This window comes from Cavia porcellus, unplaced genomic scaffold, assembly GCF_034190915.1.
Source record: "Cavia porcellus strain 051 isolate PalLab524CR breed Dunkin Hartley unplaced genomic scaffold, mCavPor4.1 scaffold_17, whole genome shotgun sequence".
NCBI lineage: Eukaryota > Metazoa > Chordata > Mammalia > Rodentia > Caviidae > Cavia > Cavia porcellus.
Genome location: NW_026947500.1, coordinates 22,372,295 through 22,399,090, shown reverse-complemented (window position 1 = coordinate 22,399,090; position 26,796 = coordinate 22,372,295). Strand labels below are relative to the sequence as shown.

Here is a 26,796-nt window from a genome sequence, read left to right as displayed (position 1 = left end):
AGAAATGTGTCACTTTGCCCTTCTAGCCATGTTCCTAGGAGATAAGGGGTAAAGGAATGGGCAGTGACAACTTTCTGTGTGCTTTTTCTTCCTGCCCGGAAAGAGCTGATGGCCTCTCACTGGTCCTGCATCCATTATTCCAAAAGAAGTGAGGACATGGCCAAATCCAATGGGGGTTGTGGGAAGAGAGGCCTGAAATTCCTGTTGGGATTTCAGAGAAGGCATTGCTATTTCTCTCTTGTCCTTCTGTGTTCAGAACTACTGGAGAAACAGGCAGAAGGAGATGGACATACAGTGTGTCTAACTGAAAAAGCTGGGCCGAGTGGACACTTCAGTGTGCAGTGGATGTGTCCATCAGAAATGCACTGAAAAAACAGTAGCTGACATCGGCTTAATCCGGTGTCGTGCTTCATGTGTGCTGGGTCGCTTTCAGGAGAGGGCGTTATGTTTTTACCATGAAACTCTGACTCTGTGCTAGGTTCTCCTGCACAGAGGTGCTCTGTGCTCTGGAGGTGCTCTGACGTGCCTGTCGCAGGGGTGCTTCTGGCTGTATTCACATCTGCTCCCTCTTGCTTTCCCCAAGCCTCCTGCTACTGCAGACCTTCTGGAGACCACCAGTTCAATTCATGGAAATCTAACTTTTACAGGGCCTTTGTGTTTGACAGGCTTTTGTGTGCCTCAAAGTGTTCATCCCGGTTCCAGAAAGTGTGTTTCCTTGGCCCGCTCCAGGCTCGTGGGGGCGCCAGCCCTCTCTGGGTGGGCACTTCACTAAATCCACCTGCTATGAGGTGCTCAGATAAACCATAAAAAGTTTATTAATTTCTTTTGGTTTCAGCCACAAGGAAATCTTGTATTATATTTAACTTCCCAAGGGCTTTGTTGAGGCTGTTCATCTCATGCACAGCACGGAAACGTGGGTAAAATCCAGAGAAAAGCCCGAGACTTAGAACAGTAGCACAGTGCTTGCTTGGCCAATGCAAGGTCATGAGTTCGATTCCCAGTACCAAAAAATAAAAAAAGCAGGTAACTCGAGCAAAAATGATTAAAAGTGTGGAAGATGAACAGCATGAAGCAGAAGCACTGAGGTGATTTATTCTAAAACAGGTCTTCTTTAGAGCTATAAAGACTATAAAAAGTTGCCCTGAAAGGAAGGGAAAGCATCTTTAAGGTTGATCCTAGATCTGTGGAAGACTACTGGTGGCTTCATTCCTCTTCAGAGATAGGCTGTTACGTGAAGAGGGACAGAGGTGGGGAGTTGTAGAATCATAGTGCAAGAAGAAACCTTAGAAACCATTTTTGGTTCCTTCTTTATTTTTAATTAAGGTACAGTTAATGTCCTACACAATGTGTGGGTCTTCAGCATTTGGCTAGATGAGTTTCTGACCATTGTGTATGCCCTAAAGCAGACAGACCCCTGGGAAATGCCCTCTCATTCCTTTCTATTTGGTTCCTTTCCTCCTCTGCCAGCCTTCATGCTGAGTCCATGGCAGAGATGGAGAAGAAGAGAATACAGATATCAAGGTGCTCGTCTCAGGTCACTGCAGGTCTGAGAACAGCCACTGAAGCCCAGGTTTTCTGGTCACCACATAGGAGCCCACAGATAGCTTTTCTCATATTTACATTTATGTTTATAGCTTGATTGCTCTGACTCGCCTGTGGCTTGATTGCTTTAAAAGTCCTTCATTTTCTCCTAGGCGCTTCCATAAAAAAGGGTGCTAATTCATACAACTGGAATCGTCTTCTTGATGCAGGCTAGTGCCACACATGTCCAGAGAGCAATCTAAATTACCTTTTCCTTTGACCAGCTGGGATTTTTTTGGAGGGTGTCATTTGGCCACCTTTATTTTGGTATTCTCAGCTGTAAGAAATGATCTTCCCCCATGGAAACAGACTTGTGCTTGTGTGTTTTTATATGGAATGCCTCTCTGCAGTGTTGTTGTATGGTTCATAGAATTTAAACTTAAGTACAACTTCAGTACTGCTGTTACTTAGCATGCTGTGAAATCTTGCTTGTCCCTTCTTTCCTTGATTCCTTCTTTTATTTAAGACAGGTTCTTGCTAAATAATTCTGGGTGACTTTGATCTCACTGTGTAGCCCAAGCTGGCCTTGAGCTCCCCATAATCTTCCTGCCTCAGCTTCCTGAGTGCTGGGATTACAGGTGTGTGATACCACACCTGGCTAGGAACATGTTAACAGGTAAGAAAATACAGCTCACTTTACTATCAGTTTTTGGCAGGGGTCGGAGGTAAATAAGTTCTCTGGAGCCCTGTGAGTCAGGGTCTAGTAATTCTCTTTCAGCTCCACCTTTGACTGAATAACTGCAGTGGTGAGATGGTGCTGGCTGGACTGGGATCTGTTTCCTTAAAAGGTTAACTAATTAAGCTTAAATTGAAAGTGATGGGAGAAAACACTGCATCAAACACACTTCTTTCAGTGTTAGATGGCATTCTGTGTTCTTCTACAACTTGTGATAGGCTTGTAAAGAACATCTAGGTCACTCCTCAGTAAGATGGCTTGTGTTCTTTGGAGAAGCTGTGCCTGGGCCTGCTGTTTGATTCCGCGCTCTGCCTCCTCTTTCATTCTAGGAAATGCGTTATTGGACCTTAAATCTGGCTACCTTGTCCTTCCCTTCCTGAGTTCTGAATCATCCCTGATAGGAAAACTTTTTCCTATGATGGTATTTGAAAGCCCAGTGCTGAGGGAAGAAATTGTTTTTATTGGGGTGAGAAATTTTCTTGTTTTGGATCTTGAATTTTCCCTCCATCTAGTTTATTCTAAAACAAGATTTCAAAGGACTTCTATGCAGAACATATAAAGAACTGAAAAACATCAAACCCCTCAAATTCAAAGACCCACTCCAAAAATGGGCATCTGAGATGAACACACAGTTCTTAGATGAAGAAATACAAATGGCAAATAAATACATGAAGAAATGTTCACCATCACTGGTCATTCGAGAAATGCAAATTAAAACAGCATTAAGATTCCATCTTATTCCAGAAAGAATGGCTGCCATCAATCAGCCAATAACAAATGCTGGAGGGGCTGTGGGGAAAAAGGAGCCCTTTTTCACTATTGGTGGGAGTGTGGCCACTGTGGAAATCAGTATGGAGATTCCTTTAAAAACTAGGGTTGGAAGTACCATTCAGTCCAGCTATCCCCTCCTGGGTATTTTCCCAGAAAAATTGAAAAGATCGGGGCTGGGGATTTAGCTCAGCGGCATAAGCGCCTGCTTTGCAAGCAGGCAGTCGTGAGTTCGATCCCTGGTACCGATAAAAACGAAAAAGACAAAAAAAAAAAAAAAAAAAAAAGAAAAGATCATGTCACAACAATATATATATATACGCTCATGTTTATAGCAGCACAATTGTAATAGCTAAATCTTGGAAACAATCAAAATGCCCATCAACCACAGAATGGACAAAAAAGATGTGGTATTTTTCTACAATGGAATATTACTCAGCTATAAAAAGGGTGCTATTAAGGCTTTTATAGGTAAATGGAGGCAGCTGGAGACTATCCTCATAAGTGAAATAAATAAGAATCATATTTGTAAATATTGTGTTGTCTCCCTAGTGTAAAAAATTAATAATAATAAAAATAAACTGAAACTGGGAAGATCCAAAATGTACAATAGATATTGTGCTCAGAAGGAGAGAACAACTTGTCAGATGTACACATATAACCGTGTGCCAGATGGGTAGCCACACTGCCAATTCTCTGATAGTTCATCAAAAAAATAGTTCGTAAAAAAAAAAAAAAAAAAAAAGTTTGTGCTGTCATTTTTGATTCTCTTCATTTATAAGCTTAGATTTTGTAACTTGAACAACTACTTCTAAGATAACTATGTAATATGTTAACTAATGAAAAGAATAAATAAAACAAGATTTCGCCGCTTTTATGTAGATTGGGTGGAAGCTGTTCAGTCAATTCAAGCACATTGCTAAGTATTCTGACCTGTAAAATTTCCCTGCTGTCCAGACACAGACAAGCCAAGAATTTGGATGGGCTGCTTTTGTTTATGAGCCTGTCTGAACCACAGTCGCCTAAAAATTGCCCGCCTCTAGAATTCCTCACCTCCTGGGCCAGAGAGGAAACGGGCCCCTGAGCATGCATGTTTCTCTCGTGTGGTTCCCAGGTGTGTCGGTGGCTGCGGTCACACCGAGTACCCCTGCCGCTTCCAGGACGCCGTGGCCACCACCCAGGAGACCATCCCGCACCGCGTCTTCGCCCCCGGCTGCCTGGAGGGAGTCTGCCAGGAGACCCTGGTGCGGCTGCTGCCTGCCTGCCTCCTCGCCGCACACGCGGTCCTAGGCACCCACCCCTTCTCCCGCCTGGACGTACTCGTGGTCCCTGCTAACTTTTCGAGTCTGGGGATGGCCAGGTACGCGGTTCTGTTGTGCACCTTGAGTGCGTGCTTTGCCAATTTGGGGACCTCCTGTTGTTTTCCTGGGCTATGCCTCGGAGCTGGCACTTGAGGATGGAAGGAAGTGCCGCCCTGCTCACTCTTATGTATCTTTTTGCTGCCATCTTCCAGCAGCTTCCACCATGCGTGTGCCTGTGCGACTTCCAGGGAATGAGAAGCCCCTGTGTTGCTGGGACCCAGAACACACTGTGCCCTCACAGTGGAGTGTGTTGGGTCCTGGCTGATCAGGGGCTGTGAGCGGGGGCCATGAGAGGGTAACACCGCAGCCAAGGTCACAGCCTCAGGCTTTGGGCACAGTCACACGACCTGGGCCCAGGCCCACGGGCTGCCTGCTTAATCCTGACCAGCTGTCTCATGCATTCTCACCGTTGGTCACAAGGCAACGACTGGAAAGCCTCTGTGCCAGAGAGACTGGGGATGGATCAATATAAATCCATCCTCGCTGCGGGAAAAACAGCTCAAAGCAGATGGCTTCCCGTGGGGTAGGAATGAGGGGAGGTACTTGTCTTACTACTGATTTTTTTTTTAACACAATAAAGTACATTATTCTTATCATGTCTTGGTTTACTTCCTACAGAAAATCAAGACATGCAAGTGGAACTTTCCTTCCATTTATTGCCTAGTACGCAAATCCCTTCATTAACACATTGTTCATTCAGTAATGGGTAGCTGTGTTCTACTGAGAAAGGATAATATACTCAAGATTTTCCTTGGTTATGTTTCTTTTTGCAAATCTTAATCATTAATGCTGAATGTGCTTGACTAAGGATGGGAAAAATAAGCTCATCACAACATGTGACATTAAGTTTTTCCCCATTAGTCAAGGAAATTCCTGCTGCCAATTAATTTCCATGCTTTTGAACAGCTGTCATTTGTGGTATTTTCTCTGAAAACTGCACACATTCTTAGTAAAACCCATGAGTAGAAAAGAACTGACCAGAACATTTGCTTTTGATCTTTACAACATACATGTACTTTTTAAAGGCTGGCTGGCTCAGCGTAATCCTTGAGGAGGCCTGAGAAAGTCATTTAGACTGATTTTTGTCCTATATTTATAAAGATAATGGGAATGTAGAAACTAGAATAATTGTATATATTTGGTTACATGCATCGTATAATTGTCTTGCATGTCTATGTATAGAATTTGTCCTAACAAGGGGGCTTCTCTGGTCCCTTTGAAGAGTCTCCTGCACTTAATTTAAGCAGAGTTATTGGTGAAGCAAGGGTTGTTCATTAAATGTTTTGTATTTGTATACAGTTTTAAGGGACCGTATTTGGGAGTTTTTAGCACTTTACGAGGGCTGTAGTTTTGCAGAGCATGTTTGCCAGCAGTTCCAAGTACTGGCCTCCGGGAACCAAAATTTTTCATCTGTGGAACCTTATTTTCTATAGCTCTTTCCTGACATTAGTCTGCCAAGACCAGAATTTGTTGACCTGCAGGCCATTCTATAAAGCTTCTCTTTTCAAGTTTGCATGCCCAAGCAGGTCGGCTGGGTGTTTGCTGCTTTTTGAGATATTTAAAGTGATTTAAACATGCTTAACTCTGTATTTTTAAAGTAATAAGCCTAAGTACCTGAGGGCCAAATAGTACTGGGCACAAATGTCAGAAAATGGCATGGTGATGACTTTGCAGCAACAAGACTGCTTTTATGCTTAAAAACAGGGGAAATGCACATTTAAAAATTTGTGGTTTGTTGTCAGATATCTTTTTTTTCCCCCTCCCTTTTTAGACTTGGAAGTAGTCTGCTCTGGTCCCATGTTTTCCTGAGCTTTGTTGCCATCGCTGTATTTGAGCTGTGGAAGAGGGATTGTGGTATATTCCACCGTCAGCTGGGGTAGGGAAGTGGAGTGGCAACTGATTTTCCAAACTCTGACTTAAATTGATTCCAGTTGCTTGGCTTGACTCTCTCGGGATCCCAACACCTTGAGTCACATACATCTGAGTGGAGTTTGTGACTCAGCTAGCTGCTGAGACCCTACTGCTTTATTTATGGTCAAGGCTTTGCTTGAGGTTCTGTCAAGAAATTGGAACAAAAATGATAGTAGGTCAACTCTGTACTCTGTGAACAGGAAAGGAGACAATCCCAAGACTAGGAGGAGGCTTCCACAGAGACTTCCGCACTGAGACTTGCCATCGTCCTGTTGTAATGTGCTGGGAGATCACAGATGGCTTGGTAAATTACCGGGGGTTTTCCCAAGTCTGTGTTTTGTAAACATGTATGTAGGATCTTTAATTCCTAATCACCGGACTCTGTGGTGATTAGGTCTATAATAAATATCATTTTAGTGTTCTTTTTTGGCAAATTACATTCAGCATTCCTACATGAACTAAAACAAGTACATCCTTTTGTGTTTAATTAAAAAAAATTCTGGGTAATACTCATAATTCTTAAATAATGTCCAAAATTCATTTAAAATATTACATATCAGAGTTTATATGAGTAAGCTTAAAATTCTTCTGATTCTATTTTTGAGCCTAATCTGGTATTTCAGTGAAATGGGGGAAGGGAACCCCATTTATATAGCTGGAATTTATGATAATGCCCAGTTAATTTATAAAAAGGTAAATAATACACATTGTTTTAAAATTTGGAATGCTTTTAGACATAGTAATAAGCAGAGTATCAATTATCATAGTAATAAGCCACACTTCATGATTTTTATCTTTTTTTTATCTAACAAGAGCCGTGACTTCCTGGCCCTGTCTTTGTCCCAACTCCAACTTGTTCTGAATCATACTTCCCGGGGAGGTGGTGCTTTCATTCTATTCTGCTTCTGAGAAAAACCACTGGTTTGCCTTTCAGATACGTCTCTGGCTATTCCATCCCATGTTTTTCCCATTTATGGTCTGCAGGCTTTCTGTTTTTGTTTCATTTTACTCTTGCCTTCCATAAGGACCGAATCTGCTATTTCAGAAGCCATAGAGTGAACATTTCTTGGCTCAAGCACCAAGAGGCCTATGGGAAGACATACACATTTTACTTTATTTATTCATTTTTGGTTTTTTTTGAGGCAGAATTTCACTGTGCAGTTCAGGCTGACCTTGACTCACTTTGTAGCCCAAACTGGCCTTGAACTCATGGGGATCCTCCTGCCTCAGCCTCCCGAGTGCTGGGATTATAGGTGTGCACTGCCACGCCTGGCTCCTGTATATTTTAACTGTTCCATGTAGAGACAGCTCTCTTCCTTTTGGTATCATTAATATTCTGCCACTTCCATTGTGCTCGCTCACATCCTGGGTGTCTCAGGTAGATATTGAATGGCGATTCTAATTTCCGCCTATTGAAAAATAATCGTACCTAAAAGAAGAACATCGTCACACTTAGACTCTTGTTATAATAGCAGCAATGTTCATGGGGTAATATCCTGAAAGCAGCTCTATGACAGGTGCTTAAAATTAACATCTCAGCCTTACCTCTACGTGTTTATAATGAGCGGTTTGCGCCACCATTTGTCTTTCAGTGGCTTACAGTTCCATGTCACGAGGCAGAACTACTTTGCTGACACCCAAACATACCCCTTTCCTTCCCTTTTTAGATTTCGAGAGCCTCTGCACTTTATTTCAGAGTGGCAACTTTTCTTTTTGATGCATGAAAGGAAAGCCTTAAAGCTCCGCTTTCTTGCTCAGCCTTCACACATAGCTTCATGCCTGGTCCTACTGGGAAAATTGGGGGCGGGGAGGAGCAGGCTGGCTGTGGATAGATGACTGAATTCTGCTTTGACCTCCTCTCCCCTGTTCCATGCAATTCTTTATTCATTCGATCCCTGTTGGCTTTGCAGTATTCGTTGATTCAGTCTCGCAACGTATTTCTACCAATATCATACTTTCTGCCAAGCAGTACCTGGATGCTGAGCCCACAAGTGTAAACAAGGTTAATGAGGTCTCCGTGCCCACTGGCATGGGGATTCTGGTCAGGGGAGGAAGCAGGAGATACCAGCACAAGTAATTGAGATATGGGCTGGGAGAAAATGAAACCAAGTAAGTGACAGACTGTAACAGGTAGCATCCTCAGAGCAGGCTTGGGTCAGCTGAGCCACCCTTATCCCCAGGGGAGGAGGAACAGAGGTGCTAAGAAATGGCACAGTTGAGGTGGATCATTTCAGGCAGCCAGGCGTTGTGGGAAGACAGCCAGCGGGGAGGTCCAAGTCTGTCTTGGTTTTCTTGGGACTGTGGGTGCTGCCCTGTCTCATGATCAGCTTGTTAGAACCTGATTGGCCTCGCTGCTGTTGTCTGTGGCAGAATTCTGGAACTATCAGAGCACCTGGCTCTCATGCTGTCAGCTATCCTTTTTCAGGAAGAAAGAAGTCTCAAATCACTTAGTTGATTCCTTGTGAACATGTTTTGACACAGTAGGTCAGACGGAGAGAAGCTGTATTTATACATTTGTTCTTCCTCATTTTTAAGTTCTTTCACAGACTGAGCAAAAGTTTAGAGAAATAATTACCAATTACTTAAAATATCTTCAATACACTTCATGGTAGAGCTTCCTACTGCATATAGCTTGTTTGTTAGAGACTGGATTGTGCAATGAAAAGACTTCTGAGTGATTAGACTAGTTCCTGACTGTTACACGCACAATTTTCTTAAGTACCTCAATTTGAAAATAAACAGTGTGCATGTACTTGCCCACGAATGAACGTAACCAGCTTTCCCCTCCGCCCCTCCTCCTGGGGTTAGACAGGGTGTTGTCCTGTTTATTCTTATCTCCCAGCCAATGCGTAATAGAATAAGCAAAACATAACATGCCAGTACAAAGGGCCTGCTGTTTTCAACCTTCTAATTGTGCTCCTTTCTGCCGGGAAAGGAAGCAGTCATAAATTTCTGTCATTATCTTAAGTAGCAAGGTTTCACAGCTTGGGAAATTTTTCGTTGCTTGTTCTTTGTTAGCTTGTGCTAGAATTTTTGATCTCCCAAATCAAAACCACCATAGTTTTAAACAATGATCCTTAAAATTTCAGGGAGTGTGATCCCTAGTTTCAAAGCAGGGTGCAACCTTTGTCTTAGCCAAATTTATCTGATTGCCATCAAACAGCTGGTGATGTGCTGAGCTTTAAATTAGGTGCCTTTCCATTCACCCTGCTGCCAACTCTTCCGTGTCTCTGATGTGCTGTGCATGTGGGATTTGCATACATGGTTTTCTGTTTGTTTGTTTGTTTTGTTTTTGTTCTTGTTTCTTACATTCTAATTATCAAATTTCTTTCTGCATGATTTGTTTTTAAAAAAATATTTTGAGGCCTGGGAACATAGCTAGTGGTAGAGCACTTGCTCAGCATGCTCAAGGCCCTGGGTTTGAGGCCCCACACTGTACACACACACACACACACACACACACACACACACACACACACACAGAATGGGCCTTTCCTTCCCCTGTTCTCCAGTGTGACTTTCTTTGCTGTGTTGAACAGGTGGGTATGAATGATAGTAAGTGACTCATACCATCTTGTTTTTCTCCTGTAAAATTTTAATACTTTGTTTTTTGGCAATCATGCCATGCTGTTGAGATGAACAGACCAAATGAGTTATAAGTAGTAAGGTGCTTTATGCCCCTTGGACACATCCCTTTCTTGCTTTCTTGTGAGTTCAGTTTCTCCCATTTTATTGTTTTGTTTTCTATTTCTATTTCATTCCTCATCCACGCCTCCTTTATTTTTCTTCTTTTTTTCTTTTTTACTTGAGATACTGAGGATTGAACCTAGCCTTTGCACTGGCTAAGTACCTGAGTTGCCCTGCCTGGACTTGAGTTTACAGCCCTCTGCCTCAGCTACCTGCCGTGCTGTAATTATAGGTGTGTGCCACCACACCCAGCCCCTTTTCCTTGAGAAAGTTACAGCGGTACCTTGGTTCACAAACTTAATCCTTTCCACACTTGTGGTCCCAAGCTGAACTGGACAGGACCTGAGTCAAATTCAGTGGTTAGGTTAAGTGTTGACCTTAAGTGGAAATTTGATTCAGTTCTAGTCCAATTCAGTTTGTGACTAGAATCTTGAAAAGGATGAAGTTTGTAAAATGAGGTACTGCTGTGTTTGATTTAGTTTTCCTCCTGTCTTTTATTTTTTACTTTTTTTTGTCTTTTTCATTTTTCTCAGTACCAGGGATTGAACTCACGACCACACACTTGCAAGGCAGGCGCTTATGCCACTGAGCTAAATCCCCAGCCCCTTCCTCCTGTCTTATAGGGAGGGGCCTTTTTCTTTCAGGTTTTTCTTTCTTTCTTTTTTTTTTTTTTTTTCTTTTTTCTTTGGTACCAGGGATTGAACTCATGACTTTGCTTTTGCCAAGCTGGCACTTACATTGCTGAGCCAATGTAACCCCCGGCTCTCTTTCTAACATGTCCTAGTTCTTTGATTTTTCTTGCCTGAAATCCTAGTGTCACTGTGTTAATGTTGAAGCCCAGCATTCACTGTTGGCTAGTTTTGAGGTAGCCACAGAATCTGCAAATCAGGCAAATTCCTGAATGACAGGAGCACTTTGGGTCTTCTGTTGTGCACTGGGAAAAGTGACTCCCAGCTTCCGGCTTAGCCGAAGTCATCTTCTTGCCATCAAACAGCTGTGTTCTCATCACACCCAGAAGTAGCATTTTATCATCATTATGCCATGATCCCTTGCCCTCTGAAAGATTATGCTTAAGTGTTCTGTTTTCTTTGAACTGGTTTCTCCACACGCGAATTGACAGACATACCTTCAGAAAGTAGTTAGTGCCAGGGCCATCCTTCAAGAGAAGTTGTCAGGCCTTTGAAAGGCCTTCCTGAAGCAATCATCCCTCTACCTATGTTTGTAATCTTCTCTCTCTGTTGATGTCATCATAAGCAGCTAATCTCTTCCAGTCCTTGAACATGAAGTGACTGTGCCATTTTACCAGTGCTGAGCAACGCTCCCCACCCCCACCCCGTGCAGCTTCTCCACTGAGGGCATCATTGCTGGGTAGGACCTACATTTTCTGGGTGAAAAACAAAAACTGAATCAGTGCAAAAAATAGCCTGCATTGGAATATTCTGCATCTTTCAGTCTTTCCCTCCTCACCCACTGCACAGAATGCATTTCTGTACCGTTCCCTGTACATTCAGGGACATACAGATGCTCTGTACAGTGTGTGTTTTCTGTGAGGATTGACTCCTTGACAGCGAACACCCACTCTAGAAATAGTCTGCTAGCACAGTAGAGTGTGAACACCTCTTTACTGCCTGTGTTGTGGTACAGCTGGTGTCTGGCTGGAACTGACAGACATCTAAGCCTTTGAGGCCTGTTCGTATATGATGGGTGAAAAATTATCTTCTCCCTAAACTGTAACTGAAGGACTACTCAGCTGTGTTTCTTAAAAAGAATGTCCACTGGGTTTACTAGGAGGTCATACATGTGTAAAAAGATGAAGAAAGATTTAAAAACCAAGTGCTTTCTTTAAATATGGATTACTAATGTAGGATTTGAAGGTATGACTCAAAAGTCCAACCTGATTTAATCTGGAGTATAGCCCAGAGGTAGGACATGTTATATTTCTTAATTAACTGACCATGCTACTTACAGAGGTGACTCCTCAGAAAGTCTAGACATTGTTCCAGGAAGATAGAACACCAGACCTACAATCATTGAGCAGACCATATCTGCCCTTCACCTTTTCAATTATTTTGCTAAAAATATCTCCCTCCCCCTCTTCACCATAAAATGAAAATCCTGTAACTTCATTCCAAGAGAGTGCAGATGACAGTTAGGTTTTGCTGCCAGTATTTTAGATAGGCAAGAGGAGAAGTGGCCTTTGAGCCTGGTGGTTCATCATGGGAACTGTGTGCCTTAGAGGCTACCATGTTGAGTTTTTGGAAACTGGTCGGCAGATCCTAGTTTTTAACATGGTCTCCTCTCCAAGGGCATTCTGAGAATGTAAGGTTGGAGGTTTCTTTTAGGAATAAGTCAACTACAGTTTCTGGAGTTTTCCTTCTTGTGAAATTTCTGAACATCTCTTTGAGAGCTGGCATTTGGGACAGGATGGGTGGGCAAAGCCTAGAATTCCTTCAGGATGCACATCTCCGTGGACAGGTGTGATACTGGTGACACATGGCCACAGGCTGACCTTGTGTTGGTGAGACCTTGAGCTTCAATCAGAATTTTCTGAGGTGAGTTTCAGGAAGACTAGTTTTGTGGAATGTTAATAATGTGGGGAAAGGAACTGTGGGTTAATTAGTTTGGGAAATGAATGGATTAAACAAAGTTAAAAGAGATTCTTAACTGGAGGGCTTCTAAGAAAGCCTTTAATATCCTTATTATCTGATTTGATGTCCTGGTATATCTGTGCTTCTCAAAGACAGAGCTAGACTGTTCCCTCTACTCAGCAGTAGTCCCCCATACTTGTGTTCAGGGATCCCCTTTGCAAGTGAATGTTTTATGGGATCACAGTGGTCCCAGATTCTACCTCCTCAAATCACACTTTGGGAAATGATTCCATTCAAAAATACCTAGGCATCCACAACTGGCTATTGGATGACACTGTCGTTCTCCCTGTGGTGATTGAGGTCCTGCATGGGTCAGGCCTGGGCATGGGCTTGTTTGTAGCAGTGCAGAAGCTGTCCATAGGCCCTGCCTTTTGAGGGACTCATGGCTTAGTACAGGAAAGCCCACAGTTTTCTAATTATAGATCCTTCCTTGAACAATTACCTTCCCTATGATTTTAGAATAGGTACACTATTAAACACACAAATAGAAAGTTTCAAAGGGTGGGAAAAAATTAATTATATAAAAATAAATTTTGTCACTCTCTTCTTTCAGCCCTGGGATTCCTGCAGCTGTCTAGGCCCCACCATTGAGACATTTAAGACTGAGTTCTGAGTTTCTGGAATCTTTCAGGAGGTTTCTAGGTTCTCTCTACCCTATGCAAAGTAGTAGTCAAGACAGGGGCCAGGGATATGGCACAGCTGCACAGCTCCTGCCTGGCAAGCACAAGGCCCTGGTTTAATTCCCTATAACAAAAACAAACAAACACACAAGCAAAAAAAAAAAAAAAAAAGTAGTCAAGACAAATGCAAACGGTAGCCAGGTTTTATACGTATTAAAGGCAAAAAAAAAAAAAGAAACAGCTCTGCAGAGCAAGTTTGGACCAAGAAAAGGTAGGAAAATAAGTACATTGTACAGTGGGAGAGCAGGCTATGATGAGGGAACACAGTAGCTGGAGAGCTCAGTGTGTCACCCTCTCTCCAGGCTGGTGTCAGGTGTAGGCCATCCTATTGAAAACCTACTTGCACTTTTGCAAGAAGACCATGTGGCAGGGCTTTGGGAACCACTCTGTGTATGTGTCCTTAGATTTTGTAATTAGCAGGCCACATCTATGTCCCCAGGGAGTCTGCCACACCCCATCCTCCTGCCTCATTTTCCCTTGAGAGACACATGTTCCATAAAGGGAGAGAGTGGAGGTCTCCATCTTCATATAGGTACTTACTGCTGAAGGGATGATAGGCCCTACCTGGTGAGAATTATGTGCTCTCCAACTATCTTGGGGTGTTCTGACTCACTGGCTGGGCTGAAGACAAAGAAAAGTTATCAGAAGACCATTGTGTATCAGAGAAGAATGTTAGTTTTCACACAAGCTGGCCATTCAGTGGGAGGAATCATGGTGAATTTGTCAGGTGAGGAACTTTACTAGTAGCTTGGGGATGTAGAGCCCAATATGAGGAATAGGTCAGATTTCTATGCTTCCTTTTGGGGAGAAAGTGTGGCAAAGAGAGAAGTTAGATAAATTATTGAGAACCTGAGAGCTGTAACCTTAGCAAGATTACCTAGATTATGGGGCTGATTAAAAATAGGAACCTCATTACAGGTGCCCATTTACTTATCTGTACCAGAGCTGTACTAGAGTCTTACTTTTTGAAAAGGAGCCTCAGGTCTTCCAGAGGTTCAAAGGAGTACTTTCTTTATTTGGGTGGTCTTTTTGTTTAGACAATTCCAGTAGGGCTGGCTTTGTACTAGAAAGGTAAATCTAGCTGTCTGTCTCTGTCACCTCCAGTACAGTGGGTGTGGCAAGGATCACTGAAAGGGGGCCCTTCCATTTTGGTTTCAGGTGGTCTATGAGTCCCTGCTTTCCAAGTTTTAATGAGTATTTGCTCTCCAGGGCAGTCACTAGGTGGTGGTCCTGGGCTAGGAGCTGGAAGGACTCTTCCCATACACTCAGATGCCTGTTGTACTTGACCTGGTTTAATCAGATATTGTGAGAGTTTTGTGGTCCCTGGACCTACTACCATATCAGAAGATGGAAAGGACCTCCCATAAACATCTGTAGTGGACTCATATTAACCCAGTTTGGGAGGTGTTTTGAGCCCTGAGGAGAGCCACTGGCAATGAGAGTCAAGGCTAACAAGTGTCTTGGCAGAGTTTTCCCAAGCTTGCTTTAGGGTCTGACTGGGACTCTCAACCGCTCTAGAAGACAGAAGTCTCCATGTAGGCTTTATACTGAAATCCTTTGCCACACCTTGAGTTATTTGAGAGGTAAAAGAAAGCTCTTCATCACTCCAAAGGGACTAAAGTGGCCTCAACTGCAGAATGATTTCTCTGAGGAGCACCTTGACTACCGCTGTAGCTTTTTCTGCACAGGTAGGGAAGGCCTCAATTTAATCTTTAAAGGTATCAGTTAGGACCAGTGTTTGTTAATTGGTGGTGTGTGGGTAATGTCTAATTACCAGTTCTCCCTGGAGTATGTCCCTCTCCTCTGCACAGGATCTAATGAAGTAGGTGGTTGGTGCTTACCAGGGTTCTTGTAAGCACAGGGTGGGAAAGCTTTGGAGACCTGTTGAGTGTTGCCATTAGTCCTAGTCCTCTTAAAAATTCCATTGACCATTTCCCATGTAGGGTTTTTACAACATTTCATTGCATACCTTAAGGAAGGACCACTTTAATGATTCCTCAGGAACTGGGACTAAGGCTGAGGTCTTGAGGGGTATAAACTGTCCTTCTTACCTCCCTATTACCCTTTTGATTTCCAAAAGACACTTTCAACATGTGTATTGTTTGTTCCTTCCAAAAGTGGTTTGCTTGAGAAGATAGACTGCCTCAGGTTAGGGATTTAGCTCAGCTGCATAAGCACCTGCCTTGCAAGCAGTCGGTCGTGAGGTCATGAGTTTGATCCCCGGTACCAATAAAAAAAAAAAAAAAAAAAAGACAAAGATAGTTTGCCTCTAAGAGTTGTAGAATTTCCTGCTTGTGTTTTATAGATGATTACTTATTCATTAACAAGCCCCTTTCTTTCCAGATTGCTGCATGGGCATGCAGTACCAGAAAGCCTGTATAGATAATAAGCTTTTTACCTTATCATAACACCAATGCCTATGTAAGAGCCAAGAACTCTGCTTTTTGGAGCAGAGGTGCCTAGGGGAAGGTCTGTGGCTTCAGTGACCTGTTGTAAACTGACAACAGCCATAACCTGCCTTTCAGTGTCTTTTTTGAATGCAGTTACATCTATCAGTGAACCACAGCTTCTCAGGGTCTTAGAAGGCAAGTCACTGATGTCTTGCCTACTTGTATAGGTCTAGGAAATCACCTCTTCACAAAATGTGTAACTTCTGAACCTATCGGCACCAAAGGGGAGGATTAAGAGTAGAATATTCTTCATAGTAATCTCAGGGGTATCTGAGAATATGTCCTGATACTTGGTAAACCATTCTTGTTAACCACAAGTAACCTTTCCTCTCTAGAATATCCCTGGTCTGATAGAGAGTCATGACTTCTAGTTTTTCCTCTACAGTTAGTTTTTCAGCTTCTATTAGCATAGCTATAGGTGCCAATTGCCCTCAGGCAGGGTGACCATCCAGCAGCCACACTGTTCAACTTTTTTGAAAAATATGCCACTGGGCAGAGTTCTTGAACTGGCCTTTGAGTCAAGACCCAAAGCAAAAGTGTCTTAGTTACTTATCTCTCATTGCCAAGACAAAATGCCTGACACCTAAAATTAAGAAATGAAAGGTTTATTTAGCTCACACTTTGTGGCACTTTCAGTCCATAATCAGCTGGGTCCAAGGTAGGGTGGCATGGCAGAGGGGCTTGCATTCATGGTGGCAGAAAAAAAGCAACAAGGGCAAAAAAGGGTAGGAGTAAACCTCTTTCATTCCCTTATATTGTATGCAGGCTATAATAGGGTCGGTGTAGCACTTACATAGCCAATCTCAGCAGTAGACAGTGAACCAATAACAAACTCTAGATTCAGCTGCCTCCAAAAAGCCTGCCTCTCCATGACTACATGAAGTTTTGCAAGAACATCCAGACACAAATCATAACAGAAACATTTTCTTAAGTCAGATATTCCCAGTGGTTGAACCTGAGTAAAGATATGTTTTATTTCTTGAAAGGCATTGTCACTTTTGCCCATTCTAGGGGCAGAAACTTAGGATCTTTGACATATAAAGGCTTCATATAAAGGCTTTGAATTAATCCCAAGTTAGGTATCAGGAAGGAATGAAGCCATTATTTGGTGGCAGGAGGCTCAAGATCACAAGTAGTTTGGTTCTGGCCCCTGGACAGCTCTTACTCCCCAGCTATAAGAATTTATCCCAAGTATGAAACTTTTTGGAGGGATAACTGAGCCTTTCCCCTTTGTGACTTTATATCCCTTCTAACTTAAAAAACTGAGGATTTACATAGTATTATGGTTGGATAACTCCCAAGATAGGCTGCAGATTAGAATATCATCTACATACTGTAGGCTGGTTTCCTGTTTATGTTCTCTGGGTTTCCTAAATCTTTTTCTAATGTCTAAGCAAAAAGGTGAGGGTTACCTCTAAATCTGTGTGGGAGAACTAAGTATACTGCTGTTTTTTCTTTCAAATGGGATTTTCCCATCCCAGAGAAGCTAGAAACTGGAAATCCAGATGAGGAGAATAGAGGAGAAAGCATCTTTAAGGTATAAGACTGAGAACAAATTCATGTCTCCTTAAATTTGAGAGAAAATTAATTGTCTTTGGCTGTGCCACCAAAGGGTCAGCTGGAATTACAGCTTCATTAATGAGGTGGAGCTCTTGTACCATCTATAGTCTCCTGAAGGCATTACTACGGGTGAATGGGAGTTTTGCAGGGGCACAGGCGAGGCTACAGAAAACCACATTTGAGAAAGCTGTCTGAGAGGCTAGAGACCTCTTCTTTGGATAATGCTTTCAATTATAAAATTGGCTGGGGTGTTTTAGTTTTATAACTACTGGCATAGCTGAATTTGCCTACCAGGTATTCCATGATACCATGCAGCAGCATCCACCCTTTGACTAATTAGAGATACCTGACAATTTCTATGGGTCATATCTGCTCTGGTCTTACCCAGTATTTCAGAATTGCCCTCAATTTTGCTAGTAAATTTCTTCTACTAAGGGAGCAGGATACCTGGGACAGTTAAGATCTCATGGTTAAACATTTGGCCTTCGAAGTGACATAGAGCAAGAGTAAGGAAGCTTACTTTCAACCCCAATTATGGCTAGAGGAAGGTTTGCCAGAGAAGGAAACTAAAACAGTACGAGCTGCCCCAGTACCTACAAGTAATTGAGTTGTCTCACCCATGATGTCCAGGTGCGCCATGTCCTGCATAGCTCTTGAAGTTCAGGGGTGAAGGAAGAAGGATGGTGAGAGGATGGAGAAATAAAGATAACAGACAGTACACAGAAAGCTGAAGTCAGGTGGAGCCCTCTCTCCAGCTGAGATGAAAAGGAACTGCTCAGCCACCACAGTGTGTTTATTTATTTGTTTTTGCAGGTTGGTGTCATGTGACACCCTTTTGCCTAGCAACTTTGGACTGGAACAGTCGCTTTTATGACTGGCGTTGTCTCACCCCCTCATGTGTGATCAGTTTCCAGATTTAGCTTCCCTACACCTCCTCCTTCTCTGTTTTGTAGTTGTAAGTGGTGGGTGATCAGTTGAAGTTGGAGGAGCTGGGTTTGTAGGATTCTACAGGCCGTTTATTTTTTCTTGTGGTTATAGTTTTCTGCTGAATGTTTAAGTCCAAGTTAAAGTGAAACCTGTAGTAATTTTTTGCTGTCTATCAAGGTCAATTAAGCTTCCTCAGCAATTACCGTAGACCCTTGACAGCACCTCTTAAGTATTTGTTAGTGTCAGCTGTCTGGATGAGTCATGGCCATTGTTGACTGAGTTGCTTTTTATGGGAGCTTGACAGATTTTTCTTCCTCCTGGTGACTTTCTTTAGGCACACTACACATCACAAATCACTTCCCTCTTAGTCCCACGATCTCCTTGGTGTGAAGTCTGGAGACTCATTAGGGGATGTTGCAGCAGAGGTTTGTTTGCATCCTGGGTCCTCATTGACTTCAAAGGGCTGGGACCAAAATATTGGCTGTCCTCCTGGCCCATCTGTGTTTTTAGTTTTTGGTCTCCAAACCTCGTTGTTGAACATCATGAGATTAATGATACTACATTGCAATGAAGGCACTAAACTTAATATTACTATCTTATCTAAATATCAAGCATATTAGAACATAAAATAGAACTGTCATTTTCTAACAACTATCGATGTTCTAATAGTTGAACCCCTATACACTGTTAACAATTACACTACACAGAAAATTAAAAATCAAAAGGCATACATATTATTGAAGCATGACAATCATATGACATTTTGTAACATTCTTAAATTTTCATTTTGACATAGAATAACCCTTTTAATCATCTCTATCTAATAATAAACTTTTACCTAACTTGTCCTTTAATGGGATGTACATGATGTAAGTTTTCATTAAAGCAAGATGTTTAAATCTGGAAGAATAGCCTATCACTGTAAGTGATCTTAATTGTACACTTTAGAAGGCCCACATATCTGCAGGCATGAATACATTTAATACATTACAAAAACTATAACAGTCACAATCAGTTGTCACAGCCATATGAAAACCTTTGTACCAGAGGATCACAAATCAAAAATCTTATTGTCTAGAAAAGTTAATCCATTGATGGATGAGTGATGTAAACACATTATAATAATATATTTTAATAACATGTATTAGGGTGTCTCCTGAAAGGCAATGGAGATCATTGGGGCCTCCTATCATTGAACAAGAACTAGATAATGTTTTCAGGCAGCTGCTTTATTAATTGGAATCCTGTCCCAATTTTTCCCCACTCTAATGGATTTTTGTTTAATTATCTTAACAACTTTGATGGCCTATCAGAAACCTGAATTTGATATTGTTTTTACCAGCTGGCAACCCAGGTGGAAGCACACTTTTTAAGTCTATGAATCATATTAAATTATGAACAAATGATCCAAAAATGTAAAAGTAAAGAAGAAAAGAGAAAAAATTGTTGAGCTCAAATATAAAACAGCTGATCACAGAAAAGATCAGTAGTCAAATAAATACACAGTTTACCAGGCTGGACAAACAGACAGACATCTTATAAAATCAGAGCGCACTCAATATATTTTTGACCAAATTGAATTATAATAACTTTCTTACAATTTTAGAAATTTGTCATTGTAAACGGACTCTTCAGAAATATCTGTTGGTTGATTAGCAGAGATCTCTTATAAGAAGAATTTGAAAGGAATAAAATCTTTTATCTATCTAATATATAATTTTTGTCTTTGTATATTATCTAATATATAATTTTTGTCTTTTATTTTAAGAATATTAGTAACTTTTGTATGCCCTTTTTTCATGTATTTTTCAGCTCATTTATTTCCAAGCACGCTACCACTCACTCACACTGTTGATTCCCATATTTGGTCACTATCTCCTGGGCATTTGGGGTCAACTCCTTCATTTGGCCCAAGGTTGGATCCAGCCAAATCCTTGTTTTCTGCTGTAGAGCAGTCTCGAAGGCATCCCTATCACAGGACTGAGCATCTGCTTCTTGAAAGTTGGAATCAACTTTTTCTCCATGCCTGGGTCCATGATACAGCTGGACAGCATGTGGTGGTACCCAGGTAGGCCCTTTATCATTCTCTGGAAAGACACTAGCAAACCCTTGACCCCAATTAGCACTGGGCTAAGTCCCTTCCATTGTCCAACATGAAGATCTTTTTTTTTTCCTTTTCCTGTTTTCTTTCTTTCCTTCTTTTTTCTTTTTTTTTTGTACTGGGAATTGAACTCAGTACCTTATGCTTGCCAGGGTACTTGATTGAACTGTCTTTCTGCTGCTGTAGTCCTATTGTTAGCAGAATTTAAATAATTAATAGTATATACCACCAGGTGAAGTCTATTATGAGGTATGAATTTTGTTGGGCAGGTTTCCCCTTTTTGTTTTTGTAATTGAATTTTGAACATATGTTGAACATGTTTTAACATTTTTTTTTTACCTTAAGAGTTATAAGAGCTAGGGATTTAGTTCAGTGGCATAAGCACCTGCCTTGCAAGCATGTAGTCCTGAGTTCAATCCCCAATACTGATTTTTAAAAAGCTATAAGAAAAAAAAGTTATAAGAAATTTCCATGGTAAGGGAAATGTGAAAAGTTTTACAAAGCCTTTGGAAGGCAGCACTTGTATAGGCTGTAGCACTGTCAGTCTTAAGTGCCCGTGGGCAGCCAGGAGTACTAAAGGCATCTAAACAGTGAGCAGTGACATTTTTAACCAATTAACCAGTGCAGGCAGAAGCAAAAATAAACCTTGAGGAAGTGTGTACTAAAACATGGACCTGGCATAAAGAGCCAAACTCAGGAATGTGAGTGACATCCATTTGCCAGAGATGGTTGGGGTGTAATCCTTGGGGACTAACCACCATAAAGGGTGGGGGAAAGTGTATTACACATCAGGAACATTGTTTAACAACTTTTTGCGCCTGTTTTTGGGTCAAATGGGACTATTCGCATAAGGAAGAAGCATTTTGATAAAAGGTAGCATGGGAAACAGAAGCCTGTTGAATGGAATCTGGGGGAATAACAGTGACAGTAGCTAGCAGTCTGTCCATTGCAGCATTTTCCTCAGTGAGAGGCCATGGCAACTGTAATGTAAATGACCAGTAAAACAGGGGACATGATGTGAATGAACAGCAAATTGGAGAGTGAAAGAAATGAAAAAATCTGACTGGTTTGTGTGAATGGTACAGTTTTAATGTGGTGCACCAAACTGCAAACATAAGTACTGTCTGAAAAAAGTTAATTGGAGTGGGTGAATGATCTTGTAAGGCCTATATAACAGCTTGTAATTTTGTCTTTTGTGCAGAAGAAAAACTCATATTCTGTATTTGAGAAGAGGAGGCTGTAACATAACCTCCCCTGCCCAAGGAGGAGCCATCTGTGAAAACAGACACCTCCAGCTATGGGAACAGAGTTAATTTTTGAAGGGAAACAATGGGTGTGAGGGAAGCAAATTCAGTTAATTTATCTAAAGGATAATGACAATCAGTAACACCAGAGAAGTTAGCTAGTGCAGTTTGCTAAGAGGATGAGAATGCCATAAGCACTGTTGTTGAACTGAAGGGAAAAATAATAACTTGCACTTCACATCCACAAAGCTGAATAGCATGCATCCACCCATGTGTGATGAGTCCTGCCACAGCATCCCTTCCAAAAGGGAATGATGGTTTTATATGGAGCACGTGGCATATATGGCCATTGTAGAGGGCCCTGAGACTGCCAAAGGACCCTGGTGAACATATGTTGAATTGGGAAAATAATTAAAAACATTAGTGAAGATGAGTCAACTCTAGAGAGTTGAGCAATAGAGAGAGCCAGATTACCTTTATCCAAGGCAGTTTTATTCTCAGATGTAAGTGCTCTAGGAGAGGTAGGGTCTGGGTCCCCCTTCCAAGAGTGTCAAAGAGAGGAGTAAAATCATGCATTCCCAAATATGAAAAGGATACCATAGTTTGTACCTTTAGTGGGCCACTTCTAGACTTGCATTATGAGATGCATTATCTAATTGAATGAATACTGGATGCAAAGTTGATGACCATTTATGTGTTAGAAGAATATCATCTGTGTAATGGATAAGTAGATGGAGGAGCCTGACAGACTGACAGAATGGCTGCAGCCACAAACTCTTCCCATTTCTTGTGGCAGACAACACCATCAGAAGTAGTGTGTAGGAGCCTGATGATTAATAGGGAGTAAACTAAGGCAAAACATTTTTTATCTTTAGGGTAGAGAGGAATAGTAAACAAAACAAAACAAAAAAATACACAAGCCTTTTATATCAACCACTATGCAGGGAAAATGTAAAGGAATAGTTATGGGACTGGGCAATCGTGGTTGAAGGGCTCCCATCAGAGCTATGGTGTGATTAACAGCTTGAAAATCCTGTAATCTCTATATTATTGACTTTTTTTTTTTTTTTTTGGTACTGGGGATTGAACTCATGACCTGTCAGGCAGGCACTTATGCCACTAAGCTAAATCCCCAGCCTTGACTTTTTTTAATTACCAGAATTGGATATTTTTAAGGACACGAGGATTTTAGAGGCCTGTGATCATCTGTTCATTAACCAGTACATGAGCTGCTATAAGCTTTTTGTTGTTGAGGAGCCACTGATGAACCCAAAGAGGGTCATTGGATATCCAGATTAGCTCAGATGCCATCCGTGCAGTCAGGGAAGAAGAGGTCAAGGCTCCTCCTGAAAATGGGAAGGCGAGCAGCCTTCCCAAAATGGTCCTTTTTAGGAATAAGTGGAAGAGGCTTTGTTCTTTTTTGGTTGCTTTACCAAGCCTTTGAGTGGGAAGGAAATCTTGTCATAACATCTGACGAGTCACCAAAAAGTTAAAACTAAGCAAAAATGCCCCCTATCCTGTCATACATCATGACTCCCTAGATTGACTGGTATATGGTGGAGGAAATAAGGTGAAAAATGTCCAGAATGGCCTTCTGCATCCCCTCAAGTTAATAATTTAGCACTTCTATTGGGGTGAGAAACACTGCCCACCCCTGTGAATCTGTAGTGGCCACATCCAAAGGCCATGCTGTGGGCCACTAGTGCTGGGCAGTAACTGAAATGTCCACACCTGTGTCTAAAAGTCCTTTAAGTGTTTTGCCTTCAATGATCAACTCCGTCTTATGACGATCTTGTCTAATCTGTAGGACACAATACATACCAGAGGAACCCAAACACTTGGACCTCCTTTCCATATTTGTAGTTTTTTTCATTTTTGTTGAGGGAAGGATGACCAATCGGGTGATATGAGAGTCTAGTGTGACTTCCACAGTGCCTTAAGTAGATCAAACCATGACCTTGATTTCCCTGTATAGTCAGCGTTGATGACACCAAGCAACACCTGGAGACCTTTTAAAATGAGACTGCCTCAGCCTAGCAAGAGTTGCACTGTTACATGAAGTAAAGGTCATAGATTCTAGTAGGAATAACTTGGGGATCCATTTTAGGGGTTAGTAGGAATCTGGAGGAGAGATTGAAATCCAAGCCTCTGCTGTCTTCTGTTGCTTGCCTGAGATTAGAAACCTGCTTGGCACTGAAGGGTAGGGCTGGGGAGGAATTGGGGAAAGCGCCTCCACAGTTTGGTGGGGCTGGAGCAGGCCTGAGTGGAAGTTTTCCAGAATGGGTTGACCTTCCTTCCACATTAATGTTGGGTCTATACTCCTTTGCCCAACGATACCGTTATTTCCACTTCGGACAGATAGTAGAAGGTTTTGTTGAAGGAATAGGTAGCAGCCATGCTGGGCCCCTACAGGTACAGCAGAGTGATTTTTGGTAAAATGCTTCCACCCTACAGCTGAAATAAGTAACCCTGTTTCTTTTCCTCTTCTCTAGGCTATGAGTGAGTGATAGCTGCTGCCAAGTTAGCCCCCTGCACATGTGAGGGGCCCGAGTCTGCACGGATCTGAAGCACCTCAGCCAGTGTAGCCCATCTTTGGTGGGCTCCTAAAGCCTCTTTACACCCTTTATTTACGTTTTCAAAGCCCCTATCACTTATAATCCTCCCACTAGCCTGCAATAAGTGTGCCACAAAATCTTGAAAAGATTCTTTAGGACCCTGAGGAATGGAACTCAAATCAAGGAATATCTCACCCTTTGAAGGAAGTTTCTTCCAAGTCCCTGTGGCAGCTATTTTAATTTTGTTTATATACTTATAGTTTAAAAGTAAGTTGATTATTTGTGGCAGTGAAGACACTTTCTCTGGTTAACATATCTATTGTAGCGGTTATGTTGTGAGCAGCACTGTGAGTGGCCTAATCCGCATGCAATTCAAAAAAATTTCCTTTTTACAACAATTAATCCTGTGGACTTCAACATGGTTTAGTTATTCCTTACTTGGTGCACGGCCCAGGCAGTGACTTGCTGGAGTTGTGTATACAGTGTCCAGTCTTCTTGCATTTAAAATAGGAACTCTTTTTTTTTTTTTTTGGTACTGGGGATTGAACTCACAACCTCATATTTGCTAAGCCTTTGAGCTAAACCCCAGCCCAAAATAGGAACTCTTTCCTTGATTGTCCATTGGTTTTTCCCTGACCCACCTGGGGTGTACTTTAAGGCATTGCCAGTTGCAGTAATTACAACCTGAGCTTGTCTTTTTTCTCACCTCTTCTTTCATCCTTATCTAGTTCTCAGTTGTTGAACACAGAAAAGGTTGTGTCCAGAAGTTGGGTCATAGAGGTCCAGGGGCCCAGCTGAAGTTTTTGTAATTTACGCCAAATATTGGGCCTGAGTAACCAAAGATGTCCCGTAAATGCCTGTCCCACTTTGGAAGAGGGGTATACTTTAGCATGTTTATGAATAGCTTCTACTAATCGGCTATGGAAGACAGCTGGATTTTCTTCTTTGCCCTATGTGACCTCTCTGACCCTTTCCTAATTCTCACATTTCTTAATGTAACTTTTTATTCGCATGCCAAGGGCAGTTATGTTACACATCATTTTTAGTCCATTGCTAGTATAATTGTCTCAGTTGGGCCATTGAAGGGAAAACAATCTCTCCTAGGTGATTTCTTTCCCTTTTTGCAGCAGATTGCTCATCTGCATATCCTCTAACCTTTTCTAGAATTCTTTGTCTTTCATCTAGGGTACAGCAAGTGGCCAAGATAAATTGGACATCTTGCCATGATAGGTCACTAGGATCCTCTGAATGTCAGCCTGCCATTCTTTGCACTGTTGGTCTCAGCCACTGCAAAAGGAACCTTGACTCAAATATTCCCCTTTGCTCCTAGGACATCTCCCAGGAGCAGAACAGGCTGTGAGTCAGAGGAATAAGAAGTACCCTTTAAGCGTGTCCTGTGGGGCTTCCAGCTGTCTGAGGAGCCTGCTGAAGGGAGTGAGGAACACAGTTCCTCTGGAGTGTTAGGTTCTGATAGAGTTCCCGAGTCACTTGAAGGGAATGGGACTGATTTACTGGTCTGAAGATTATAAGTAGGAAGTTAAGGACACCTCCCAGTACGGTTGTCTTCATTAAACAGATGGGAAGGCCCGAAGTTCCTGAAATATAGGTGGGGATTTGAAGACTTCCTCAGGGCCCACACTATATAACCTAGTTTCTGGGTTTTTCCAGAGAAAAAGAGCTATAAAGCCCTCAATGTAAGGAATTACACACCATCTTCCTTGCCTTTTGTAAAAATGATATAATGAAAAAATAGTATTGACATATAAACTGTCATCTTGTACTCATCTCTCACCAGTCCTTAGTTCATAGTGGGCCCAAACCATATTTCAACAGTTGATTAATCCTTTTTATTTACATTGCCATTGTTGGACTGTTCTCACTGATTAAAGATACAGTCCAGTGGCAAGGTTGGTGGAATCTACAGGGTGCTATTGATGGTGTTTCTCATGACTCATCTTGGATCAGATAGAGGGAGGTCTTGGGTTCTTTATATGATATTTCACGAAGGAGGAGACCTGTTGAGTTCATAAAGCTTCCCTTGTGATATACAAGTACTTACTAGGCAACATGGATACTGGAAGCTGAGGTGACACCTGTGTCTTTCCTAGAAGAGTAGGGACTCCCAAGGGCTCTCAGCTTTAGAACTCTCCATACTGTGCCCACTAACTCCTTAAGGAGAAGGGTAGAGACCTCTAGGAGCTGTTTTGGAAACTCCAGTATGATCAGCTTGGAGCTCTACCCCCAGAGATTCCCTTAGCCACTTGAGAAACTGCTATTCTTAGAGACCAGGGTGGAGCTACTTGAAAAGAATTATCTCTTAATTTTTGAGGGCTTTGGTGCTTTGTTTAAGACAGTAAAAATAGAAACCTCTTTAAAAAATTAAAAAGTTCTAAGAATACGGCTAGCTCTACTGTTGCATACTCACAGCTATTTGAGTTGAACTTTACTGGCATTCCTTTATTTTTTTCAGGCCATCCGATATATGTGTCTAAAATACCTGAAGTTTTTAAATAAAGAGAAGATTCGAGGGCTGGAGATAGAGCTCAGTAGTACAGTGCCTGCCTGACAGGGATAAGGTTGTGAGTTCGATTCTCTTTTCAGTATCAAAAAACAAAACAAAACAAACAAAAACCAAACAGACAAAAAA

At 41.9% G+C, this 26,796-nt stretch overlaps 1 protein-coding gene and 1 long non-coding RNA gene across 21 annotated transcripts in view; one reads left to right on the top strand and one right to left on the bottom strand.

Annotated features, from left to right (window-relative positions):
* Nucleotides 1-26,796, top strand: part of Aopep (aminopeptidase O (putative)) — a 383,307-nt gene that overhangs the window by 76,776 nt on the left and 279,735 nt on the right. For 18 of the 19 annotated variants that reach the window (XR_010040451.1, XR_010040447.1, XR_010040448.1 and 15 more), the window contains exon 5: nt 4,140-4,385. The exons of the other annotated variant lie outside the window; for it this stretch is intronic. Coding sequence is in view for 12 of the 18 variants with exons in the window: in XM_063229043.1 (XP_063085113.1) it covers nt 4,140-4,385 (246 nt within the window). In the remaining 6 variants the exon portion in view is untranslated. The remainder of the gene's footprint in view (nt 1-4,139; nt 4,386-26,796) is intronic. 19 annotated transcript variants of the gene reach the window in all.
* Nucleotides 7,390-18,068, bottom strand: LOC134471098 (uncharacterized). 2 transcript variants are annotated; one of them, XR_010040453.1, is made up of 2 exons: nt 17,940-18,068; nt 7,390-7,726 (listed from the first exon to the last, which is right to left on the bottom strand). It is a non-coding gene; the product is annotated as an uncharacterized LOC134471098 (long non-coding RNA). The 2 variants fall into 2 exon arrangements; XR_010040454.1 differs by having other exon boundaries at nt 17,920-18,052.